Source organism: Macaca mulatta, chromosome X (genome assembly GCF_049350105.2).
Source record: "Macaca mulatta isolate MMU2019108-1 chromosome X, T2T-MMU8v2.0, whole genome shotgun sequence".
Taxonomy (NCBI): domain Eukaryota; kingdom Metazoa; phylum Chordata; class Mammalia; order Primates; family Cercopithecidae; genus Macaca; species Macaca mulatta.
In genome coordinates, this window is record NC_133426.1 from 53,034,858 (window position 1) to 53,057,361 (window position 22,504).

The 22,504-nt window shown below is 47.5% G+C and overlaps 1 protein-coding gene across 50 annotated transcripts in view; it reads right to left on the reverse strand.

Annotated features, from left to right (window-relative positions):
• KDM5C (lysine demethylase 5C) overlaps positions 1-22,504 on the reverse strand; it is an 80,114-nt gene that overhangs the window by 45,837 nt on the left and 11,773 nt on the right. For 17 of the 50 annotated variants that reach the window (XR_013412919.1, XR_003726157.2, XR_003726158.2 and 14 more), the window contains 17 exons: positions 19,780-19,899; positions 19,490-19,648; positions 18,669-18,850; positions 18,407-18,569; positions 10,048-10,167; positions 9,744-9,938; positions 7,164-7,345; positions 6,951-7,075; positions 6,678-6,825; positions 5,977-6,082; positions 4,894-5,252; positions 4,102-4,240; positions 3,425-3,604; positions 3,123-3,260; positions 2,327-2,926; positions 1,963-2,041; positions 1,626-1,825 (listed from right to left, as the gene is read on the reverse strand). Coding sequence is in view for 25 of the 50 variants with exons in the window: in XM_077989043.1 (XP_077845169.1) it covers positions 1,626-1,825; positions 1,963-2,041; positions 2,327-2,926; positions 3,123-3,260; positions 3,425-3,604; positions 4,102-4,240; positions 4,894-5,252; positions 5,977-6,082; positions 6,678-6,825; positions 6,951-7,075; positions 7,164-7,345; positions 9,744-9,938; positions 10,048-10,167; positions 18,407-18,569; positions 18,669-18,850; positions 19,490-19,648; positions 19,780-19,899 (3,195 nt within the window). In the remaining 25 variants the exon portion in view is untranslated. Of the gene's footprint in view, positions 1-340; positions 1,522-1,625; positions 1,826-1,962; positions 2,042-2,326; positions 2,927-3,122; positions 3,261-3,424; positions 3,605-4,101; positions 4,241-4,893; positions 5,253-5,976; positions 6,083-6,677; positions 6,826-6,950; positions 7,076-7,163; positions 7,346-9,743; positions 9,939-10,047; positions 10,168-18,406; positions 18,570-18,668; positions 18,851-19,489; positions 19,649-19,779; positions 19,900-22,504 lie in introns of those variants that run through there. The other 33 variants (XR_013412928.1, XR_013412929.1, XR_003726159.2 and 30 more) reach the window with 8 other exon arrangements.

A 22,504-nucleotide genomic window follows, 5' to 3' on the forward strand; every position in this document is an offset into this window, starting at 1 on the left:
GGTATGTAAATTATATCTCAATAAAGCCATTGAAAAAAAAATCCCTTTGGGAGCTTGAGGAGGATAAACTGGAGGGCATCAACTGGGGGAGGCTGTGGTGTAGGAGTCTGGGTGAGCGGGCCAAGCCCATCTGTTTGGACTTGAGGGAAAATGGCTTGGGGTTAGTCAGGGGAGGATCAGAACGTCTTGCCCAAGGTTAAGAAGCTGGTGGAACTTGATTTCAGAACCCAGAGCTCCCTGGCTTCAGCCCTAGTGCTCCCGCCAGCACTACAGCTGCTCCACTGACTGGTGATGGAAGCACTGTCCTCCCCGTCTAAGAGAAATGCACTTCAGAAACATGTTTCCAAAAAATGTTTCTAAGGGTTTTATTTCTAACAAGAGGAAAATAATAAAATAAAATTAAAATAGGCTTCAGTTGGAACCAAGTTTCTTGTTTTGCTTTTTTTTTCCTTTTGAACAAATTAATTACACACCAACAATCTTTTTTTATTACAACATGAACCCAGGAGGAGGAAAGGAGACAGGGGAGGACAGGGAGGGAGGATTGAGGTGGTTGTGAGGACAAGCACCAAAAGCTTTCTTCAGATCACAGGGAGCCCTGTTCAGCTCCCCAGCCAAATTCCTTTAAAATAAAAAACTGTGAGCACGGCTATGTGAAGTTTCCTCCTCCTGGGTGGAACAGTCAGGGGAAGGGAGAGGGAGAAGTGGGTAGGAAGGAAGGAAAAGAGGGGAGGAGAGTGGGGGCAGGGGTTAGTGTAGCATGGCCTGGCCAGGACCAGAACTGGGGAGAGAAGGGAGAGGAGAGTCCCCCAGTTTGCATATACACTGGCCTTGTCTCTGGAATGGTGATGGCCCAGCCCCAGCCACCCCCCTGCCCACCAGCCCATCCATCTATCTGCCTCAGGTGTCTGGGAATGCTGGTTAGAGGCTACCAGGGAGGGAAGACTCCAGGGGCTGGCCCCCAGGAGCTGAGGTCTGAACAATACCTTGGAGTCAGAATACAAAAGTCAAGGGACTCAGGAGTGGGCGGGTAGGGGGGATGGCCACCCCCCTACCTGCCCACCCCCTAAGAAGCAGGCTTGATGGTCAGAAAGAGGATCCTTGAGGCCGGGGCGGGGGGGGTTCTGTCAGGGTCTGTGCTAGGCTCAGCCACTGTCACAACTGTTGCTGAGGCGGCTGCTGTGGGCAGGGCAGATGCAGCCGGGGAGTCAGAGTGGAGAAAGGGGCCAAGGGGCCTGAAGTGGTCCCTTCCGCCGGTTCCAAGCCATTCTGGTTCTCCTGGGTGCTGGGGCTGCCAGTGGTGGGGATGGGTGCAGGGGGGCCCTCACCCCCAGTCTCCTCCTCCAGCTCTTCCTCCTCCTGGACCTCCTCAGCCTCTGGCCCTGAGCTCCGTACCCTCTTTGGCTCTAGCTCCTCTCGGGCTGGGTCATCGCCCTCCCCACCCCGATCCACCTTCCGCCGCCGCCGCCTCTCCAGGGCCCGGCCCCGAGCCCGACTCCCGTGACGCTCTGCCTTCTCCAGCTGTGATTACAGATAGGCAGAAAGACAGGTTGTGGGCCAGTGGTCAGGCCTGGGTTCCCTACTCGGTCTGACCTCCTGGCCCGGCCCATGACCCCTCTCCTCACCTCCAGAAGTGTGCGGATCCTCTCCAAGTCTGGGGGCTGTCCAGCCTGCAGCAGCTGCCAGATGCTGTGGTTCTCATCCAGGGTCACCTCGAGCAGGTCCCCCTCCATCATGAGCTCCTCCAAGGGGGCCCGGGTGGCCTCAGGCAGTTCCAACACAGGGCCAGTCAACTGTGGCAACAGCGAGGACAGCAGCTCCAGATCTAGGAGGTTGCAGAAACAAGCTGTGTTAAGAGGCTGCCCTTGGTCTTATCCCCACCACTACAACAGAGCTGAGGACTACATGGGTCACTCTGGTGATGTGCAGTCAACAGCCTACCCATACCACACCTAGACCTACCTCTCTTACCTGAGCCCTCCTCCAGGGCTACCTTCTCAGGACTGGTCACACTGTCTCCATTCTCCAGTAAGCCTTCGACCTGCGAAGGAGAGCAAGAATAGGTAGGGGTGACTGAACTGAAGAACCAGGCCCTATTCTTCCTCCGCCAACCCCAAACTTGAGACCCTCCGCCTTCTGGAGGAGGAGGGAAGACAGGCTGCCAGCAGGGAGCAGAGTCTAGGAATCTGGACAGATGCAGAATGGAGTAGGAAGGCTGGTCCAAAGAAAACTGAAAATTGGAGAACAACGGGCAGGGCCAAGCCTAAACCGGGGTAAGGGCTAGGAGACAAGAATCTGAGGACAAGAGCTGGGCTGAGTAGCTCACCTTAGGCATATCCTTGCCACTGCCCTCTCTGAGGGGGTCAGAAGCAGGGGCTGCAGGGTAGTTAGGAGGCTCCTCAGGTCTGGGTTCAGCCTGTAGCTGTTGGCGGAGCTCCGTCAGCCGTCCCAACAGAGCAGTCACATCTTCAGAAGCCAGAGCCTGCCTGGCGCGGCCTTGCCAGCTGATGGCCCTCTCTGTGAGGCACTGCAGGGCCTCGCCCTCGGGAAGCCGCACAGGCAGTCTCTGCAGGGCTACCAGCAGTGCCAGGATGGTCTCCAGGCGTGGGCGCCTTGAGCGCATACACAGTGGACACAGGAATTTGGTGTCCCATTCCCACCAGGCCAGCAGTAGGGATGAGGTGGGATTGGGCCTCGGAGAGCTGAGGAGGCGAGGCACTGACACACACCGCCCATGGAACCAGTCCTGACACAGGTCACACTGCAGAGCTCCCGCCCCAGCCGGCACCTGCCCACACACACAGATAGAGGTTGTAGAGGAAGCTGTGGTCGATGATGCCAGTGGACTGGGCTTGGCCGAATTGGTGCGACGCAGCTGCAGGATACCCTCCTTCTCCTTCTGTTCCCCCTCCTTGAAGGCCACGATCTGCCATACCCAGGACAGGAACAAAGTGGGTCAGCAGCCTATCCCTTCCCTTCTCTGCCCCCGCCCCCCCTTAACACCCCTACTCCCAAACCAGGAGAACTGAGGCTCAGTGGACAAGCGGTCTATGCATGGCCACCTAGCTCAGACTCTATCTAATCACCAAGCCCTTCTCCCCATCTGTGTCTAAGCTCCTTACCACAGAGCCTGGGTCCCTGAGGTCCTGTGCAGACAGCCCCAGCAACTCTGTGTCAGATTTGTACAACCCCAGCTCCTTCTCCATCCACCGGCTGCGCTTGGTGCTATCTGAGCCAGCGTCTGCACACGGGCAGAGAACCTGAGACAGGCAGACAGAGAGGGAATGACTGGGCTTCCCTTACATCCCCTGCCCTCTCCTTCCCTCCCTGGTGCCCCCACAAAACCCATGTTATCTCATGAGCCATCTCATAGAAGCCAGGGCAGGCGTTAAGAAACGCTATAGGTCAAGGTCCCAGGCCTCACCTCCAGCAGCGTGTAGCAAGAATTTTTCTTGAGGAAGGTCTTGGAGGCCTTCTCCCTCCAGGAGTGCGCTGTCAGTACCTGTAGCTCTAGCTGTCTCAGCTCCTCCAGCCCCACAGGTAGGTCCCGGCCCACAGCTACTAGGCCCTCCAAGTCATCCAGGCACGGGTAGTGGTCACCATTCTAGTGACAAGGGCGAGAGACAGCTCAGTTCAACTTGCCAGTGCTATTGATGCTTACTCTGTGCCTGGCCCTGAGCTGGAAAGATGAACTGGGCTGTCTTGAGGGAGAAAAAAAACAGGTGTCATCCTAAGGAACACCCACTTGGCTCTCTCCCACAACACCAGCAACTACTGACTGGCTCAGCCCCAAGTATCTCGTCAGCCTTCTGTTGTAGTTTGCCTCTTCTCCTCTCCTCCACGCCCCTGCCCTGCTCAGTCCCATACTACCTGCCTTCCTGGCCCACCAATCTCATCCTAACCAGTGCCCTCTCTTCCTTCAGGCCAGCCTCACACTCTTCCTCTCACCTTGCTCATCAGGCACATTTTGCCTCCTGACTACATGCCATGCCCCCTTCCTCTCTCCAGCCAACCCAACCCATCCCAGCAACCCAGCACATCCCACTGTATATGCTATCTCTTCCCAGCTGGACTGAAGGCCTGGGATGGCAGGGTCCTCACTTGGATCTCATCAACATCAGCAATCCAGGCCCGGGCCTTAGCAAGAGCCTCCTTGAGAGCCTGGATGTTGGGCAGGTGAACAGGGATGTTTTCCGCTTCACGGATTATGGCCTCAAGTGTGGCTGGTGGATGTTTCTGCCTAAAGGTAGGGGAAAAAAAGAACACTCAGTCTGATGTGGTCTGCCTGACCAGAAGCCCAGCCTGACCACCAGATATATCTGCATGGGCCCCTTGGGCGTCTGTTATTCCTGCTGCCGCTTGGGCCTACTTGCTTGCATTCTGCCTAAGGGTAGCTGCCAGTCCCTGCTTCCCCAAGACCGCATGCACCCAACTTCATCCTTCTGCCATAGCTCTTGCGCCTCTGTTTGTCTGCCAGTCTCCTGGCCTGCTGGCAATGCCTACATACACAACCTGTATTATATAATCTGTTGCTGCAGTTTGTCAACTGCCCTATGTGGGGTCTTTCTACCAACATCTGCCCATCTGCCTATCACTTGGGCTTCTGGGTATGCGCACATTAGCCTGTAGCGCTAGTCTTCTAGATAATCTCTATCTGTGCATTTCTGCTTCTCCATCAGCCTCTCTCTGCCTTTAAGTATACAGTTTAAAAAAACAAAACAAAACAAAACAAAACAAAACAAAACGACAAGATAGGGAACAAAACAGGGGAGAGTCAATACAGTAACACAGGAGTGTGATACCTAAGGCCACCCATGGGAATCATCCTCTGGGTCTCCATTCAACTTGGATGTTTGGAATAGGGCAGGGAAGAGAAGCAGCAGCTGGACCTACCTGGCCTCCAGGCAGAGGTGGGCTTTCTCCTCCCAGCGTTCAGCAATGGTCAGCAGCTCCTGCAGCTCGGCCTGGGCTTTATCCACAGCAGGGCTAGGGGCTACACTGGCACCCGCGACCAACAGTCCTCGCATGACAGCCAAGGTGCCCCTTCGGGCTGAGGGGGCCAGTGTGCGTTTCACCTCATCCAGCCATCGCGCCTGTTCCACCTGCCGCTGGAGCTGCTGGGCCTCAGGCACCTCCACCCCCAGCTGCCGCCCCCTCTCCAACAGGGACTGCAGTAGCCCTGGACTGGAGGGCAGTGAGGCCAGGGCCTCACGAGCCTCAGCCTGGAAGGCCTCCACCTGTTCCAGAATACCCTACCAGGACACAGGATGAAGAACAAACTCCTCAGCTGGGCCCACTGAGGAGTTCCACCACCAGATGGAACCTTGTCCCACCTACCTTCTTACCCTCTAAGCTTTTGGGGCAAAGGAGCCTAACATGGGCTGGGCTCTCCTTCTCCAAGCTCTAAGACAGTGGGGGTTCCTAACACTGACTGCTCATTTGAATGCCCTGGGGAATTTGTTAAGAATGCAGATTCCTGGGCCCCACCCTTAGAGATTAATTAACTAATAATTATTAAACTATGCTTTATTTAACTTTTCAGCGTGCTCTGTTCTCAGGGCACCAAGAAACCTCCCTGCCCCAAAAATTGCTATGCTTAGTCCTCACATAAACCCTCGTGCTCACCACCGTGGGGTCTGTTGCCCTCTCCATCTCACTCCTCCTCCACTTTCATGAATTCCCCTCCACTTTCCAAGCCCAAAAAGCACCCTGTTACCTCCTCCTCCTCTACCCCTCCTCCAGGAAACCTTACCTGGACTCTGTATCCTGTACTCACACCCTTGCCACCTGACCCTTAAGGCCCATTTCTAACAGGCAGTCACTAGACCCTTGCCTCACCCCTCCCACCTGTTCTTTTCTCACATGTGCGTCCAGTCTCGCCTGAACACTTTAAGCTTTTGTAAGGAGCCAAGAGTAGCCTGCTGCTCAGGTCTCCCAGTCCCCTTGATCCCTCAGCAGCACTCCAAGCATCCTCACCTTGACATCCCCAATCTGGTGCATGGCACAAGGCAGGTTATTCATCTGGTCCAGAAAGGCCCGGAGCTCAGCCAGGGTCATCTGCAGACCCGCCACCCTGTGGGGGCTATGGAGTATCACATGTGAGGTTTCAGGTCTAAACCCAGTGCCCTCCCTCCATGTCTATGCTAAGACCCAACACCTTTCTTCACCACACCTGTCCACCTTGATCTCGCATATTTCAAATTTGCCCCAATTGCCCAGGTTAGAGGGAAGGTTTTAAATTATAGAGCATGTTCATATTATGAGGGGAAAGAATTAGAAACTAATGGGTTGTAACAAGAGCTACACTTTGCAATCCATCCTCTACTGTGAATTCTAAAGCTGTGTAGCAGGGATCAGGTTTATACATCTGTGTCCTGTTCTTACCCGTAAGCCTCCCACAAAACCCCTCAGCCTCTCTCTCAGGCCACTTCCAGGTACTGATAAAAAATAAACACTTCTAGCTTTCTTATCACGGAGGCTCTCCTGTCCTTTCTAAGTGGCCTGGTCTCCTTGCCCTCCCCAACACCTTCCAGGCCATCTCACACTCTTGTGCCTGGCAGCTTCCTGATGATGTCCATTCTGCCAAATGGTATTCACAGTCTACCCCTTGCAGCACTTTTCCTAGGTGTTGGATCCTCAGCACCTTATGTGCGCCCTGACTCCTCATGCTGTCATACCCAGCTTCCTGGCCGCTGACCAGTCCCAGAGCTCGGGACACGCAAGCCTCTGCCTCACTCAGGCAGTTCTTTAGTTGCTGCAGCAGCTCACTATTAGGAAACCTCCGCTCACGGGCTTCAGACTCTAGTGCCCTCAGTTCTTCAAGGCCTGGAAGAAGAATGAGGGCAGCAAGGAGTAGGCAGTATTGAATAAAGGCAGAGGAAGGTGGTCAGAGTACAGAAGAAAGGGAATAGAACTTGCCTGTGGAGTCCCTCCATCCCCCCATCACTCACTGCGCTTCCGCCCATCCTCCACCTCCAGGGCCACTCGCACTTTGTTGGCCCAGGTGTCAAAGGACTCAGCCCGAACCTTCAGCTTATGCAGCATGGCAGGAAGCTCATCCAACGTATACCGATACCTGGAGGAAGAGGGCAGGCAAGAGCATGTCTGGCCCAGCTCTGCATCCTCCTTCTTGCCCCACTTCCTCCAGAAAGGCCCACGCTCACCGCAGGTACTGCCGGCTACTGGAGCACTTGCAGAGATCATTGATGTGGGAAAGGCAGACAAGGCCGTCTGGGCAGTCGTAGCAGGCCAGGGCTGACAGGAAACACGTAGTCTTGCACTTGATACACTGGCGCTCATCATCTGGGAGCAGCTCGAAAGCCTCTCGCTCAGCCTCTGTGATGCCCTAAGGGCATTTAAGCCATGTGTTATATATAACCAGAACCAGGTAGCAGAATCCTCCATCTCAGCCACCACCGACCCCTACTTTAGACTCAAATCTATGCTGAGGGTCATGGGGTTTAAGAGGCCAAACCCCAGGGAGCATACCTGTCCTTTGTAAAGTCGAGACTCTCAAAGCTGGGGGAATCAGATAAACCAGGGCAAGATCAATGTGAGCTGAGTCGGATAATTTTATAGAGGAAGAAAAATCAAGTAAGATCCAGATCAGCAGAAAGGGCCTTGTGGGTGAGAAGTGAGGAAAGTGGTGGACCAAGATACCAGAGAGGTGGCAATGTGTGGAAGTGGCCAAGGGACAGGCCTGGCTAGTTATGTGTACTGGGGAACAATATCGGCTTCCAGTTACTCAGCGCCCACTGGGTTCCAGGCACCACGCTGGCCACTTAGTAGGCAGGAGATACTTGTGCACATATATAACTTAGAGAAATTCAACTGTATGTGCTTGTTTTCAGGGTTTAAAGAGATATAATAATTTTCTCCCAACAATATGGCTTCCAAACCTAATCCAATGACTTCATCTGTTGCTCAGATAAAGAAAACGCACTCCATTTCAAAAATGAAAAAAAAAGCTGGCTATGTTGGAGTAATCGAGAGACAACCCAGTGCATATATCTAATGGGCAATTTTAGGGATTTTAATGGGAAACGTTGACTCTAACAGTTTTTGCCTTACACACCAACTTTAACACCTAACCTCTGCATAAGTTATGAGCCCAAATCCCACTCTGCCACTTATATGCTATGTGATCATGAGTAAATCATTTAACGTCTCTGGGTCTGTTTCATTATCTAGTAAGATGGAGACAAACAGTATCATCCTTGTTGGGTTGTTATGAGGATTAATAATAACAAAGCAGCTATGGAATCAGACAAGTATCTCGGCAATTAGATTCGGTGTTCATCAAATACTTACTGTTATTAGCTCTAATTTTCAGATAAGAATATATATTCCACAGGTCTATCTCATTTTGCTACGGCAGAAACTAAGTCTTAGGGTCAGTAACTTGCCAAACTGAGTTAATTTTGACTCTAAAGTCAGAGAATATTCTAAGGATGAAGTCTCTAGGGGTTTTTTTGACTATGGACTCTTGAGAATTGGATGTAAACTATGAGTCCTCTTCCCAGAAACATACTTAAATACACATACAATCTCTTACAGGATTCCAAGACTATGGTGTCCAGAATGCTTCTCTGAGGTAAGGGCCAAGTGTGAAGAATTCTGAATGTCAAGATGAGAAAGTCTATTCTCCCCACCTTGCTTCGGCTCCTTCCCACAGCTTGGCACAGCCACACGGCCATCATTTAATAACAGTACTGAACAGAGTGCGAAAATGATGCCTGGAAAAGCCCAGGGACTCAACAACTAACATCACGACTGAGAGGCCCCAGACTTCCAACGCTACTGTAGCTATAGCTCTCCCTATAGCCCACACTCACAGGAAAGCTATAAATGAGCTTTAAAATAAGAAAGTATTACCCTAAATAGGCAGCAAGGGATCCCACAGAACCAGCACTCCTTTGTAATCTTATGAAAGACTCTCACAAAGTCAATTCCCTAACTGGGCAAGTGTGAAATTTGAAGATGATGGCTGAAACTACACGAGTGGACTTTAGAGCTCTGTAGCAGCTTCCACTCAGCTACACACACAACTGACACAAGCTTACAAGAAATCAATTAAAGCAGGACCACCTTCTACTTGATAATATTATTGCCCTAGCTTGAGTTACTGAAGCATCTGCATGTAATAAAATAGCAATTCCTGAGAAACATTCCATATTTCAATCAGTTTCTTCATGTATTAACATTATCAATAATAGTAGCTGCAACATTGCAAAGGCAATGTTAGAGAGATGGTTTTCACATAAATCACCTTACTCTAACTTTACATCTTGCAAGTTAGATATTTATTCCCATTTTAGAGTGGGAAAGTGAGATATGAAAGATCAAGTAACTTGATACAGTTACCTACATAATCAGCAGTGAGGTTTCATATGCCAGTCTATTTTCCTGGGTCATTTAAATAATGATAAATAGCTGCTATACCAGTACCTGCCATGGGTCAGTCACTAAGCAAACATTATCTTTAATCCAATCAACTATCCAAAAAGATGAGCATTATCATAATCCCATTTTTCAGATGGGAAAACTGACAATGAAGTAAATCGACTTAAGCAAGGTTGCTGGTAAAGGGTATAGCAGAGAATGGTATGTGGTTTTCAATCAAGATGCGTCTAGTTCTTTTCACTACACTCCAAGAGTAGAGGCTACACCTTCTTGGTGCTGCTGCCTCTGCCTCCCCGAACTTCCATCAGAATAGGGTGCTTGATCTGGGGTACTCTCCCCACCTTCTCCAGCAGGGCCTTTCGTAGACGCCGCTCTTCTTGCACCATGATGAACATCTCCTTATGCACAGCTGCCGCCAGGTTCAGGTCTAGCTTCTCTGGGCAGGCAGCCATCTTGCAGATAAGCTCCTCATGGGAGAAGACGCAGTATCTCCGGAGCCGGCGGTAGTGTTCAATGCACTGGCGCCCAGCAGGCAACTGTGGGCAGGTTCAAGGTTGAGTGTGGCCAAGTCTGGCGGCCATGATGCCCCAGATTCTCCACAACCCTCCTGCTTCTCCCCCCAATCCCACCACATTCTAGACTCACCCAGTCGGCAGTGCAAAAGTTGACGGCCTCGGCAAAGTTGTAGCCTTGGTTGAAGCCGCTGTGGTAAGCACGGGGGAAGGTGATGACAAATTCTCCTGCACACTGGTTTGTGCGGACAACCTGAGGAACAAGAAAGGCCATGGCTGTTGAGACAGAGATTTTCCTGTATGCAGACCTGACTTAAGTGCAAGGTCATTAAGGAGACAAAAGCCTCAGGGAACACAGTCTGACAACAGAATCCCAGACTCTCCAACTCTTGAAAGGAAGGACCACTGGTCTCTGCTCTCAAGGTTTTGATGTGTGTTGAGATGACAGGGAGATTTGAGATTTAAAAATATATGTCAAAATATTCCAACTTCCTTTAGTAATTTTTGCAAAAATTATAAATATCACTTTTAATTAAGCTGGACAAGCTTTTTTAGTTATTTACTTTCATCAGTTATATATGCAGTTTCAAGAGTCAAATGGCTCTATAAAGATCTGTTATAAAATCTGCCAGCCTTGATAGTCTCCCTTCCCCAGACCCAATCACTTCCACCTCTTCTGATTATTTTGGCGTTGATTATAACTACCTTAAATAACATGCTTCTAGACTATGTTAAAAATAGCCTCCTGTTTCTCAATTTGCTTAGTTTTTTATGCATATATCCCTAACTTTCTGACCAATATTCAAATCTCTTTTCCTATCAATTTTCATCTTTCTGTAACAGTCTCTCATGCAACCTTCTGATCTGTTCCAATCTGGACCAGCTGTCCTCCCTGGATCATCACTCTCTTGTGACAGATCTCCTATTTCCTAGATCCCATGTCTTCCTCGTTCTTGGTTTATTCCTTTGCTATGCTTAAGAACATCCTCCAACAGTTTCCTGAGAAATGGTGTGAAGAACCTACTTTTCTTTTTTTAAAAAAAGTCTCTATTCTTACTCTCACACTTGACTGTATATAGAATTCTAAGATGAAAATCCTTTTTTTTAAACTCCCATAGTTGTTGACTCAGAAAATAATTTTAAAGGCACACTGCTCAGATCTTCTAGTGTTACTGTTGAAAATTTTGAAGCCATTCTGATTTCTAATGCTTTGATAAGCATTTGAAACCTGTTTCTCTCTCTCGAGCTTATAGGATTCTTCTGGTCTCAGTGTTTGACATGGAAATTTACAAGATATATCTTGGTATGAATTTATTTTCACTCATGTACTGGGTAGGCCCATTGGCTCTGGAAAATCGATTCTCCAGTTCAGGGAAATTTTCTTGAATGATTGCATTAATGATTTCATCCTCTCAGTTTTCATCTATTTTCTTTTTATAACTCCTATTTGAATACTGAACCTCCTAGAAAAATTCCCTAATTTTTTCTACCCTTTTCCATCTTTTTACTCTATTTTTTGGAAGATTTCCTCAACTATCTATCTTTCAAAAGTGGAAAACATACACTTTTTACATTTTTCATTTTTGCTACCATAATTTTGTTTGCATATGCTATTTTTTAAACAGTATTCTGGCCTTCCAAGTAGCTGGGATTACAGGCATACGCCACCATGTCGTATTTTTAGTAGAGATGGGGTTTTGTCATGTTGGCCAGGCTGGTCTCAAACTCCAGACCTCAGGAGATCCACCCGCCTTGGCCTCCCAAATTGCTGGGATTACAGGCGTGAGCCATCGTGCCAGCCTCTCAGTTGTTTTCTGTGGCTGCCTGCTTATATTTAAGAGGAAGAGATTAAAAAGCTGAATGGAAGCTCTGAGTACACAGATGAAGCTTGTCAACTGTAAGCTTCACTGTAGGGTGATCTAGCTAAGTCATTTAGTTTGGGAAACTCCAGGTCTTTCCTTGCAGGCCAGTCAGATTCCCCAGAGAAAACCCTTTTTTTTTTTTTTTTGGCCTGTAGGAAAAAAGGCCTGGCAACCAGTGTTCTAACAGCCAAGTGGAGAATGATGGCTGGGAACCTCAGCATCCAGTATGATAAATCCTAATTACATTCCCTATAACTCCACCCTCAATTGTACCTAGAAGACTTAATCCAGAGACTGTTTTAACCTCTTCAGAAATAAATCTTCAGTCTTTTACTAGAGTGACTAGACATTTCTAGCTGCCCAGCATGGGAGATCTCACAGCCTTTTTTTTTTTTTTTTTTTTTTTTATATGCAGTCTCACTCTGTTGCCCAGGCTGGAGTGCAGTGGGGTGATCTCAGCTCATTGCAAGCTCTGCCTCCCGGGTTCACGCCATTCTCCTGCCTCAGCCTCCTGAGTAGCTGGGACTATAGGCGTGCGTCACCACGCCCGGCTAATTTTTTGTAATTTTAGTAAAGACAGGGTTTCACTGTGTTAGCCAGGATGGTCTCGATCTCCTGACCTTGTGATTCACCCGCCTCGGCCTCCCAAAGTGCTAGGATTACAGGCGTGAGTCACCGCACCTGGCCCTCACAGCTTCTTATATAGACATGAACCAATCCTTACTTTCACCCCATCCATCTTTACCCCTAGAATGCCTGGTGCCACCGATAACAAATCTTTGGGGGATTCTGAGGTATGAATTGGGTTGGTTCTCAAGATGTCCTCAGTATTGGCTTATGTTTCAGTTTTCTCATCTATCTGTTTTCCAGTTTCAAGAATTTTATCATTGTCTCCTCTCTCATATTCTCCATCTCTGTAATTTTCTTCACCTTAAAAAATCCCTTTATGTAATTTTTGTGGAGTCTCAGTACAGAATGGAAGTAGCCATGTGTATGCTTAATCTGTCATCTTTACTGAGAAGCCTCACAAGGCTTTTTAAGGTAAACATTCAATTTTGTTGAAGACACAGTGAAGTAGGTACAGTGCCAGTAAGGGAATCAATACATTCTACTCTCTGGAAAACAAATTTGTTAATGTATATCAAGAACCCTTCAACCCAATGATTCCTCTGCCAGGAGTCTAAATTAATTTGGGGAGAATTAACATCTTAACAATATTAAATCTTCCCATTCATAAACATATCTCCCCATTTATTTGGACCATGCATCAAGCTTGCACCTCCATCATATTTTCTTCTCAAATCTACCTCTACTTAGAGGCAACATCAGCATTTCTTTCTTACCTGTATTATTGCATTGGCCTCAATTACTAAATGCCAGAACTATCTTCCAAAAAATGCAAATCTGACCATTTTGGAACTATCTTCCAAAAAATGCAAATCAGCCTCAGCTGAGAGTCCCTCACTGGAATCCCCATGCCCACATGATTAAGTCACAGTTCTGACAGGTAAACTCTTACTCCTCTTTCAGGGAACACTGCTCCTGCAAAACCTTTCCTGATAACCCCCGCTTCCTAAATGACCTCGTTTGTTGCTCTTTTTTAGCACCTTTAATGCTTTATTCCACTTATTTACTCCTCTGTCCAGCACTCAGCTATGCATACACAAATGCAGGCACTGGCTTATTTGCCTTCAGAGTGTTGACCAGAGAGGCCTTGCACAAAGAATGAGCTCTAGCAACATTTACTGAATGATCTAGTACCAGGCTTAATTTTATTTGTTAGTAATTAATTAGAAGGGGTCTTACTATGCCAGCCTTAATTTTGTAGACATGAAAACTAAGTCTCAGGTAAGCCTCAGGTAGCAGAGCCAGGAGTAGAACTTGATGCTCATAACTCTGTCTCACCCTGCACCCTGATTCTGGCAATGTCACTTTACTATTTCCTATGTGGTTATTTAGAAAAGTTCTCCTCACATTCTGCAGCTGTTAAAAATGACAACTGCGAATAGCCAAAAAGTAAAAACAACTCAAAAGGTTCATCAACTGGTGAATATTACTGGGTCATCAAAGGAATCAAGTTCTGACACATGCTGCAATGTGGATGAACCCCAAAAACATGCTAAGTGAGAGAAGAAACAAATGACCACATATTATTCCTTTTTTTTTTTTTTTTTTTTTTTTTTTTGAGGCGGAGTCTCGCTCTGTAGCCCGGGCTGGAGTGCAGTGGCCGGATCTCAGCTCACTGCAAGCTCCGCCTCCCAGGTTTACGCCATTCTCCTGCCTCAGCCTCCCGAGTAGCTGGGACTACAGGCGCCCGCCACCTCGCCCGGCTAGTTTTTTGTATTTTTTAGTAGAGACGGGGTTTCACGGTGTTCGCCAGGATGGTCTCGATCTCCTGACCTCGTGATCCACCCGTCTCGGCCTCCCAAAGTGCTGGGATTACAGGCTTGAGCCACCGCGCCCGGCCTATTCCATTTTTATGAACTGTCCAGAAAAAACAAATCTATAGACAGAAAACAGATGAATGGTTGACTGGGACTAAGGGCTGGAAAGGGGAGTGACTGTAAATGGGTATAAGGGATCTTTTTGGGGTGGTAGAAATGTTATACGACTGGATTGTAGAAATGGTAGCACAACTCCATAAACTTACTGGATTGTGTACTTAAAATGGGTGAATTTTACGGTATGTAGCAAATCATACTGCAATGAAACTTTTAAAAATGGTTATAATTCATATAGCAACAAAGCGAAAATCATTCTAGACCAGTGCTGTCCAAGAGAAATATGCTCGGTACATAGGTACTTTTAAATTCTTTTGCTGGGCGCAGTGTCTCACGCTTATAATCTCAGCAGTTTGGGAGACCAAGGCAGGCAGATCACTTGAAATCAGGAGTTCAAGATCAGCCTGGCCAACATGGTACAACCCTGTCTCTACTAAAAATACAAAATTAGCCAGATGTGGTGGCGCACGCCTGTAATCTCAGCTACTCGGGAGGCTGAGGCGGGAGAATCGCTTGAACTCAGGAGATGGAGGTTGCAGTGAGCCCGAGAGCACACCACTGCACTCCAACCCAGGCAACAGAGTGAGATTCCTTCACAAAAAAAAAAAAAAAAAAAAAAAAACTGGCGCAGTAGCTCACGCCTGTAATCCCAGCACTTTGGGAGGTCGAGGCGGGAGGATCAACTGAGGTCAGGAGTTCAAGACCAGCCTGGCCAACATGGTGAAACCTCATCTCTACTAAAAATACACAAAAATTAGCCAGGCATAGTGGCTCAGGCCTGCAGTTCCAGCTACTTGGGAGACTGAGACAGGAGAATCGCTTGAACCTGGGAGGCGGAGGTTGCAGTCAGCCGAGATCATGTCACTTGCACTCCAGCCTGGGTGACAAGAGTAAGACTCCTTCTCCAAAAAAAAAAGAAAAAAAAATTTTTTTAGTAGCCACATTAAAAAGGTAAAAAGAAACAGGTAAAATTAAGTTAAATATATTTTATTTAACTTAATATATCCACAATATTATTATTTCTAAGTATAATTGGTACACAAAAGTATTAAGTGAGATACTTGGCATTCTTTGTTTCGTACTAAGTCTTGAAAGCTAACATGCATTTTATACTTTTGGCACATTTCAGTGAGGACTAGCCACATCTCAAGTGCTCAGTAGCCACGTGTAGCTAGCGGCTACCAAATTGGACAGTGCAGTTCTACAACAATAAACTTACTAAATTGATTATAAAAACCATACACTGATTATTGCTATGTCGAATTTTACATAAAAAATAACAGTTGGAAACATAACAATGTTTAGATGTTTAGGGTGGAGAGAATAGGGGCAAACTTTCTGTTTTCCATTTTCTGGGAAGAGGGCATGTTTATTTTATAATGAAAATAGGCCAGGCACGGTGGCTCACGCCTGTAATCCCAGCACTTTGGGGAGGCCAAGGTGGGTGGATCACCTGAGGTCAGGAGTTCGAGACCATCCTGGCCAACATGGTGAAACCCCGTCTCTACTAACAATACAAAAATTAGCTGGGCATGGTAGCAGGCACCTGTAATCCCAGCTACTCAGGAGGCTGAGGCAGGGTAATCACTTGAACCCGGGAGGAGGAGGTTGCAGTGAGCTGAGATCGTGAGCCGAGATCGTGCCACTGCACTCCAGCCTAAAGCCTGGGTGACAGAGTGAGACTCCGTCTCAAAAAAAAAAAGAAAATAATACTTACATTACATATCTATAAAAAGAAATGGCCTTCTCCCACCAAAGGGGAAGGCAGGGCGGTGGGGGCAGGGAGCTAAAGATACCTCTGGGGGAGCTCCAGCTGGCTAAACTGCAGCCTGCCAGCATGAGAACATAAACATCACAGATGCTTCAATTAAGGGGATACTGCCAAGTCCAAAGGGCCTGGAGATGCTGGGAACTACCTATAGGAAGGGCAGGGCAGACAGAGGGCTGGGTGGCAAAGTAGTAGCTGGCCAGAGAAGACGGTGAGTCACGAGCAGCAGAAATGCTGTGGAGATGTAAGCAAAAAGCACATATTTCAGTCTGTGATAAAGTTTTTTAAAAAGAGGTAAGGATTAAACAGCTCCATGACCTTCTGCATATACATATATATATATATGTATACACACACACACACACACACACACATATATATGCTTCTTAGCTACCCAAATCCTTCAGAGAATCCTTTTTTTTTTTGAGATGGAGTCTCGCACCTGTTGCCCAGGCTGGAATGCAACGGCATGATCTCGGCTCACTGTAACCTCCGCCCCCTGGGTTCAAGCGATTCTCCTGCCTCAGCCTCCCCAGTAGCTGGGACTACAAGCATGCGCCACCACCTCCGGCTAATTTTGTATTTTTATTAGAGACCAGGGTTTCGCCATGTTGGCCAGGCTGGTCTCGAACTCCCGACTTCAGGTGATCCGGCCGCCTCAGCCTCCCAAAGTGCTGGGATTACAGGCATAAGCCATTGTGCCCGGCTCTTTTTTTTTTTTTTTTTTTTTTTAAAGACAGAGTCTCACTATGTTGCCCAGGCTGGAGTGCAGTGGTACAGAGTCTCACTATGTTGCCCAGGCTGGAGTGCAGTGGTACAATCTCAGCTCACTACAACCTCTGCCTCCCGGGTTAAAGCGATTCTCCTGCCTCTGGCTCCTGAGTAGCTAGGATTACAGGCATGCACCACCATACCCGGCTAACTTTTATATTTTTAGTAGAGACTGGGGTTTCACCATGTTGGCCAGGCTGGTTTCAAACTCCTGACCTCAAGTGATCTGCCTGCCTCGGCCTCCCAAAGTGCTCAGATTACAGGTGTGAGCCACTGCGCCCGGCCAAGAGAATCCCCTTTTACAGTTTTCCATGGCATTATAGACAAGGACTGATGCTGTGCTATGGGTCAGGAAGACAGAAGTCTGAGGAAAGTCAGACCCCATGTCTATTTTTGAAGCAGAACTCAAGCCCTTGATCATCGAGTCCGGTAATCCTTAAATGGGGTGAGGTAGAGAGAGAAAAGGATAACTCCCTGAGTGGAGGAAGACTGCCTAAACTGTTATAGGACACCTCCTTCTGTCCAATTCCCTAGATATCCCAAGTCCTTGGTTAAATATCACTAAATTTTATAATAAAAAAATATTACTCATGGGACATATAGTATACCAAAACAAGGTGAACGTAAAAAGAAACGCAGGTGAGAACCGCTGACTTAGTCCAAAGCCCTACTGTACAGATATCTAGGAATATTTGAAGGAGACATTAATTCAATATTTATTGACTACCTCATGCATTAGAGTAAGTGGTAATGTGTCCAAGGCCAAAGAGCGTGGAAGGGAGTAGGGAAGAGTAGCAGCCCCAGATAACACTTAAAGCAGAGATACAGGATCTACTAATTCCTGTTCTTACAGGACTAGTGATCAGGCTGTTTTAAGATCCACACCAGAAAACTGGCTGATGCTAATCAATGCTAGAAATTCCCAGGAGTATAAAGTCTCTCACAGGTAAGCCACGTTGTATACCCAGCAAAATGTCTTAAAGGGTAAGAGAGAAGTACACAGAGGATAGCCCAGAACTCTGGGTTCAACTTTTGACCTGTTAAATAAAAAGACCTACCCATTGCTCTGAGAAGGGTAAGAGTATACAAAGTATGGCAGAGGCTGCTAGTTGTACCCTGATATTCATTCTTGTCTTCTGCCATAACAACATGACCTCCAGTTTATAAGCGGTACTTGACCATCCAAAATAAGAATTACATTTCCCAGTTTTCCCTGCAGCTAGATGTGGTCATATGACCAAGTTTTTACTAACAGAAGATGAATGGAAATGATGTGTGCCCTTGAAAGATTTGTCTAGCCCTGCCCTTTCCAATTTCCCTCTTCCACTGGCTGGAATGTAGATGTGATAATAAGCCGCCCCTTAGGTGTCACCCTCTATCACATGGCCCAGAGGGTATACCATCATATGGTACATCTAATCACTATTATTTTGGGTCTCTACTAGAGTAGTCAAACCTGTAGCCCAATTAAGAACAGCAACGAAGAAAGGACAGGGGCAGAATCTAGATGACAACCACCACCACCACCATCATCACAAAGGACATCACTAAATCATTCCTGCTGCTTGTCCCTGTTGCCTGGGTACTCACTGGCACGCCATGGGACATGAGGGTGTTGGGATTCATGAGGGTGACAAGTTGGTGCAGGAGGTCAGGCTGGCTATCAAATAATTCAGGTGTCAGCTTCTTCATCACCTCTTCCAAATGTTCTGCTGCAAGTGAGGGCACCCCATACCAGGTCTTCGGCTCACCCCTGCACAAGTGGAAAAGGGATACACACAGTAAATCACACCTTGGTCATGCAGGGAGCCCACACTGACTTGATTCCCTGGCTCCCCAGGGCCCCACTCACCAGTGGAGGTAGTTAATGGAGTAACTCCAGTGATCCTCAATATGCCAGCAAAAGGCTGAGAAGACCATGCCCACGTAGAGCCAGGGCACCTTCATGCCAGAGATATCTGCATTGATGTGGCACAGTACAGACTGTTCCAACACCGGCATCACATTTAGGTTCCAACCACTGGTAGCATACTCCTGCCAGGTCAGGTATTTGTAAAAAGGGCATGAGGGTTATGCTAAGGAACTGAGATCTTAAGTCATTTTCTTTAGCCTAGGGAACCTTAATTTTGAGGTCAGAGACTTTTTTGAAACATCTTAAGAAACATATAGGTTTTCTCCCTACCTCTCCACCAAAAAGCATACATACAAAATTTCAATTCTATTCACTTCAATTTCTGCAAAGTTTACAGATATATCCATCTACCAAAATACCTGCAAGTTAAAAAAAGTCCTGCTCTGGATCAAAATGTACCCTTTCTTGGAAGCACAACTAAGCCCTCATTTTCTCCTGTGCATACAAACCCCACTCCCTGAACACTTCTTATGGATGAGCCAGGATCTCATATACCTTCTCATTTAATTTTTATAACAAATTTGCAAGGTAGATATTATCCCCATTTTAGAGATAAGGAAATGGGCTCACAGAGGTGAAAGAACCCATCTCATGTTTGTACATGCCAGGTACCAGACTGTTTTCTTTCATCTCATCTGAATCTCACGGCTACATAAGATTGGCATAATTATCCTCATCTTACAGAGATATTGAGTTTTTCAGATATTAAATGATTTGCCTAAGTTCACACAGCTGACATGTAACCATGATCATCCACTCACCTCCTCTTCAGGGGTTAGGTGCCGTTTACTGTCACTGACAGGGAAACCGCTGCCAAATTCTTTGGAATGGATGTCAGCTCCATACTCAACAGTCACATCTTCCTCAATGCTATTTACCAGCCTCCAGAACTCCTTCTCCACAAGTTCTGTGGGCACCATCTAGGGGAAGAAAGGTAGCAGCTGACCATGGCCCATCACACCCTGGACCCATTGACCCAGGTGAGCTTAGACCATCTGGCACCAACACCTATGATCCTAGCCCAACACTACCTCAGCCCTCCATCACCTACATGCACGGGCATGTTGAAGTAGTCAGCTTTAAAGGAGTCAGCCATCTCGCCAAAGCTCTGCAGAGTGTATTCCCGGGTAGCCTGCTCAAAGCCAAAGGCTTCTGGGGGCCGCTTACACTCCTAAAACCCAAAGGAGAACATGTCACCAAAAACAGAGGCAAGGAGGTGAAGAATCCTCACAAGTGGAACTGGAATATAAGGGGTAGGGAGGGAGAAGAGCCCTAGGTCTGCACTCAAGGCCCCTGAGGCAGGCCTTACTTTATAGCTGTACCTTTTGCTCTTACCACACTTCGGCTTAGTCTTTTCATTCCCCATCATGCTTTTTTCGCTCAGTTCCTCCCTACTGAAATGTCCTTTTCCACTTTCTTTCATTGGTTCTTCAAAACTCAATTCCAGTCTCACAACTTCCAGGGAGTCATCTCATGCTCTTTTCTTCCTTTAGGACTTTATCTAAATGGCTCTGACTTTAATATGCTATCCGGTGTTCTTCTGCCACCATTTTTCCTCTCTCACTAAAATGTGATTCTATTTTTTTTTTTTTTTTTTTTTGAGACAGAGTCTTGCTCTGTTGCCCAGACTGGAGTGCAGTGGCACAATCTCAGCTCACTGCAACCTCTGCCTCCCAGGTTCAAGCGATTCTCCTGCCTCAGCCTCCCGAGTAGCTGGGATTACAGGTGCCCGCCACCAAGCCTGGCTAATTTTTGTATTTTCAGTAGAGATGGGGTTTCACCATGTTGGCCAGGCTGGTCTCAAACTCCTGACCCTGTGATCCGCCCGCCTTGGCCTCCCAAGTGCTGCAATTACAAGCATGAGCCACCATGCCCGGCCTCTAAAATGTGATTCTATGCAGGATGCTTAGGGAAGTTTTTTTATGCCCAGACTAGAACTATACGGCTGGGAAAATGGCAATGAATATCCTAGCACCTTGAAAGATGGAAAATGGGGCTGGGCATGGTGGCTCATGCCTGTAATCCCAGCACTTTGGGAGGCTGAGGCGGGCAGATCACCTGAGGTCAGGAGTTCCGAGACCAGCCTGGCCACCACAGTGAAACTCTGTCTCTACTAAAAATACAAAAACTAGCCGGGCGTGGTGGCAGGCACCTGTAATCCCAGCTACTCAGGAGGCTGAGGCAGGAGAATCACTTGAACCTGGGAGGCAGAGGTTGCAGTGAGCACAGATGGCATCACTGCACTCCAGCCTGGGTGACAGAGCAAGATTCTGTCGCAAGAAAAAAAAAGGAAAAAGAAAGATGGAAAATGAAGACACTGGCTTTTACAGTATAAACCCTCCACTACTTCTGTTCTTGAGACTGTCTCAGAAGACAGGATGTGGGTCTACCTCATTTGTACCTATGTTCATTATTTTAGATGAGAACGATATGTACCCCAAAATCAGACACACACCATGCTTATGTTTGAAAAATAAATGTCAGTCTGATCCACTGACTTATAACCACTTAGAGAGTCAAGTAGAGTCGACAGTCTTGATACTGTTGGTATCCAAACTCCTCCCCAGCTGGAATCTCCACCACTACCAAGGCCAATATGCACTGCCCTGATTTTTCCTCATCTGTGTATGTCTGTGTGTGTGTATGTATGCATGTGCACACCTGGTCTCTACAATCACAGTTGAGTCCCTAAGATAAGGCGAATGTCTGCTCTCCAGAAATCCAGAGGGAAATGTAGAAGATAAGCACCAAGAATTTGGGTGAAGGTAGGAAGTTCATGAAATGTACCTGCCCAACTTCCTGGCCACTTGGCCCTTACTGCTGCTTCAGCTGCTCTCCTTACTGCTCCTATACCCATAGTAGGCATGCTCTCCTACTATACCTCTGTTCCTGCTAGTCCTCCACCTCCCAGTCCTGAACAGCCACCCACCTCTCTAGTTAAAGCCTGTATCACTGCCTCAGTCTAAATATAACAAGAGGGAAACAACTAAATAAATATTATACCCATGATATACCATCCAAAAAAAATTCCAGACCTTGATTAAACTTAATAATACAGAGAAATGGTTATAAAGTAACAAATGAAAATATATAACATGATCTCAAACTTGTTATAGTTACATATAAGTAACAGCAAAAAGATGAGAAAAAAATATACCAAACTATTAACAATGGCTATCACTGGGTAGTGGGAAGGCAAGTAATTGGTCTATTTTCCAAAACGTCTTTTCTTCTTTTTTTCAGACAGGGTCTCGTTCTGTTGCCCAGGCTGGGGTGCAGTGGCATGGTTTCGGCAAACTGCAACCTCTGCCTCCGGGGCTCAAGTGATCCTCCCACCTCAGCCTCCCAAGTAGCTGGGACAACAGGCGTGCGCCACCATGCCTGGCTAATTTTTGTATCTTTTTTGGTAGAGACGGGGTTTCGCCATGTTGCCCAGGCTGGTCTCAAACTTCTGGGCTCAAACGATCCGCCCACCTTGGCCTCCCAAAGTGCTACGATTATAGGCATGAGCCACCATGCCCAGCCTCAAACTTTTTTTTTTTTTTTTTTTTGAGACGGAGTCTCGCTCTGTCGCCCAGGCTGGAGTGCACTGGCCGGATCTCAGCTCACTGCAAGCTCCGCCTCCCGGGTTTACGCCATTCCGAGTAGCTGGGATTACAGGCGCCCGCCACCTCGCCTGGCTAAGTTTTTGTATTTTTTTTAGTAGAGACGGGGTTTCACCGTGTCAGCCACGATGGTCTCGATCTCCTGACCTCGTGATCCGCCCGTCTCGGCCT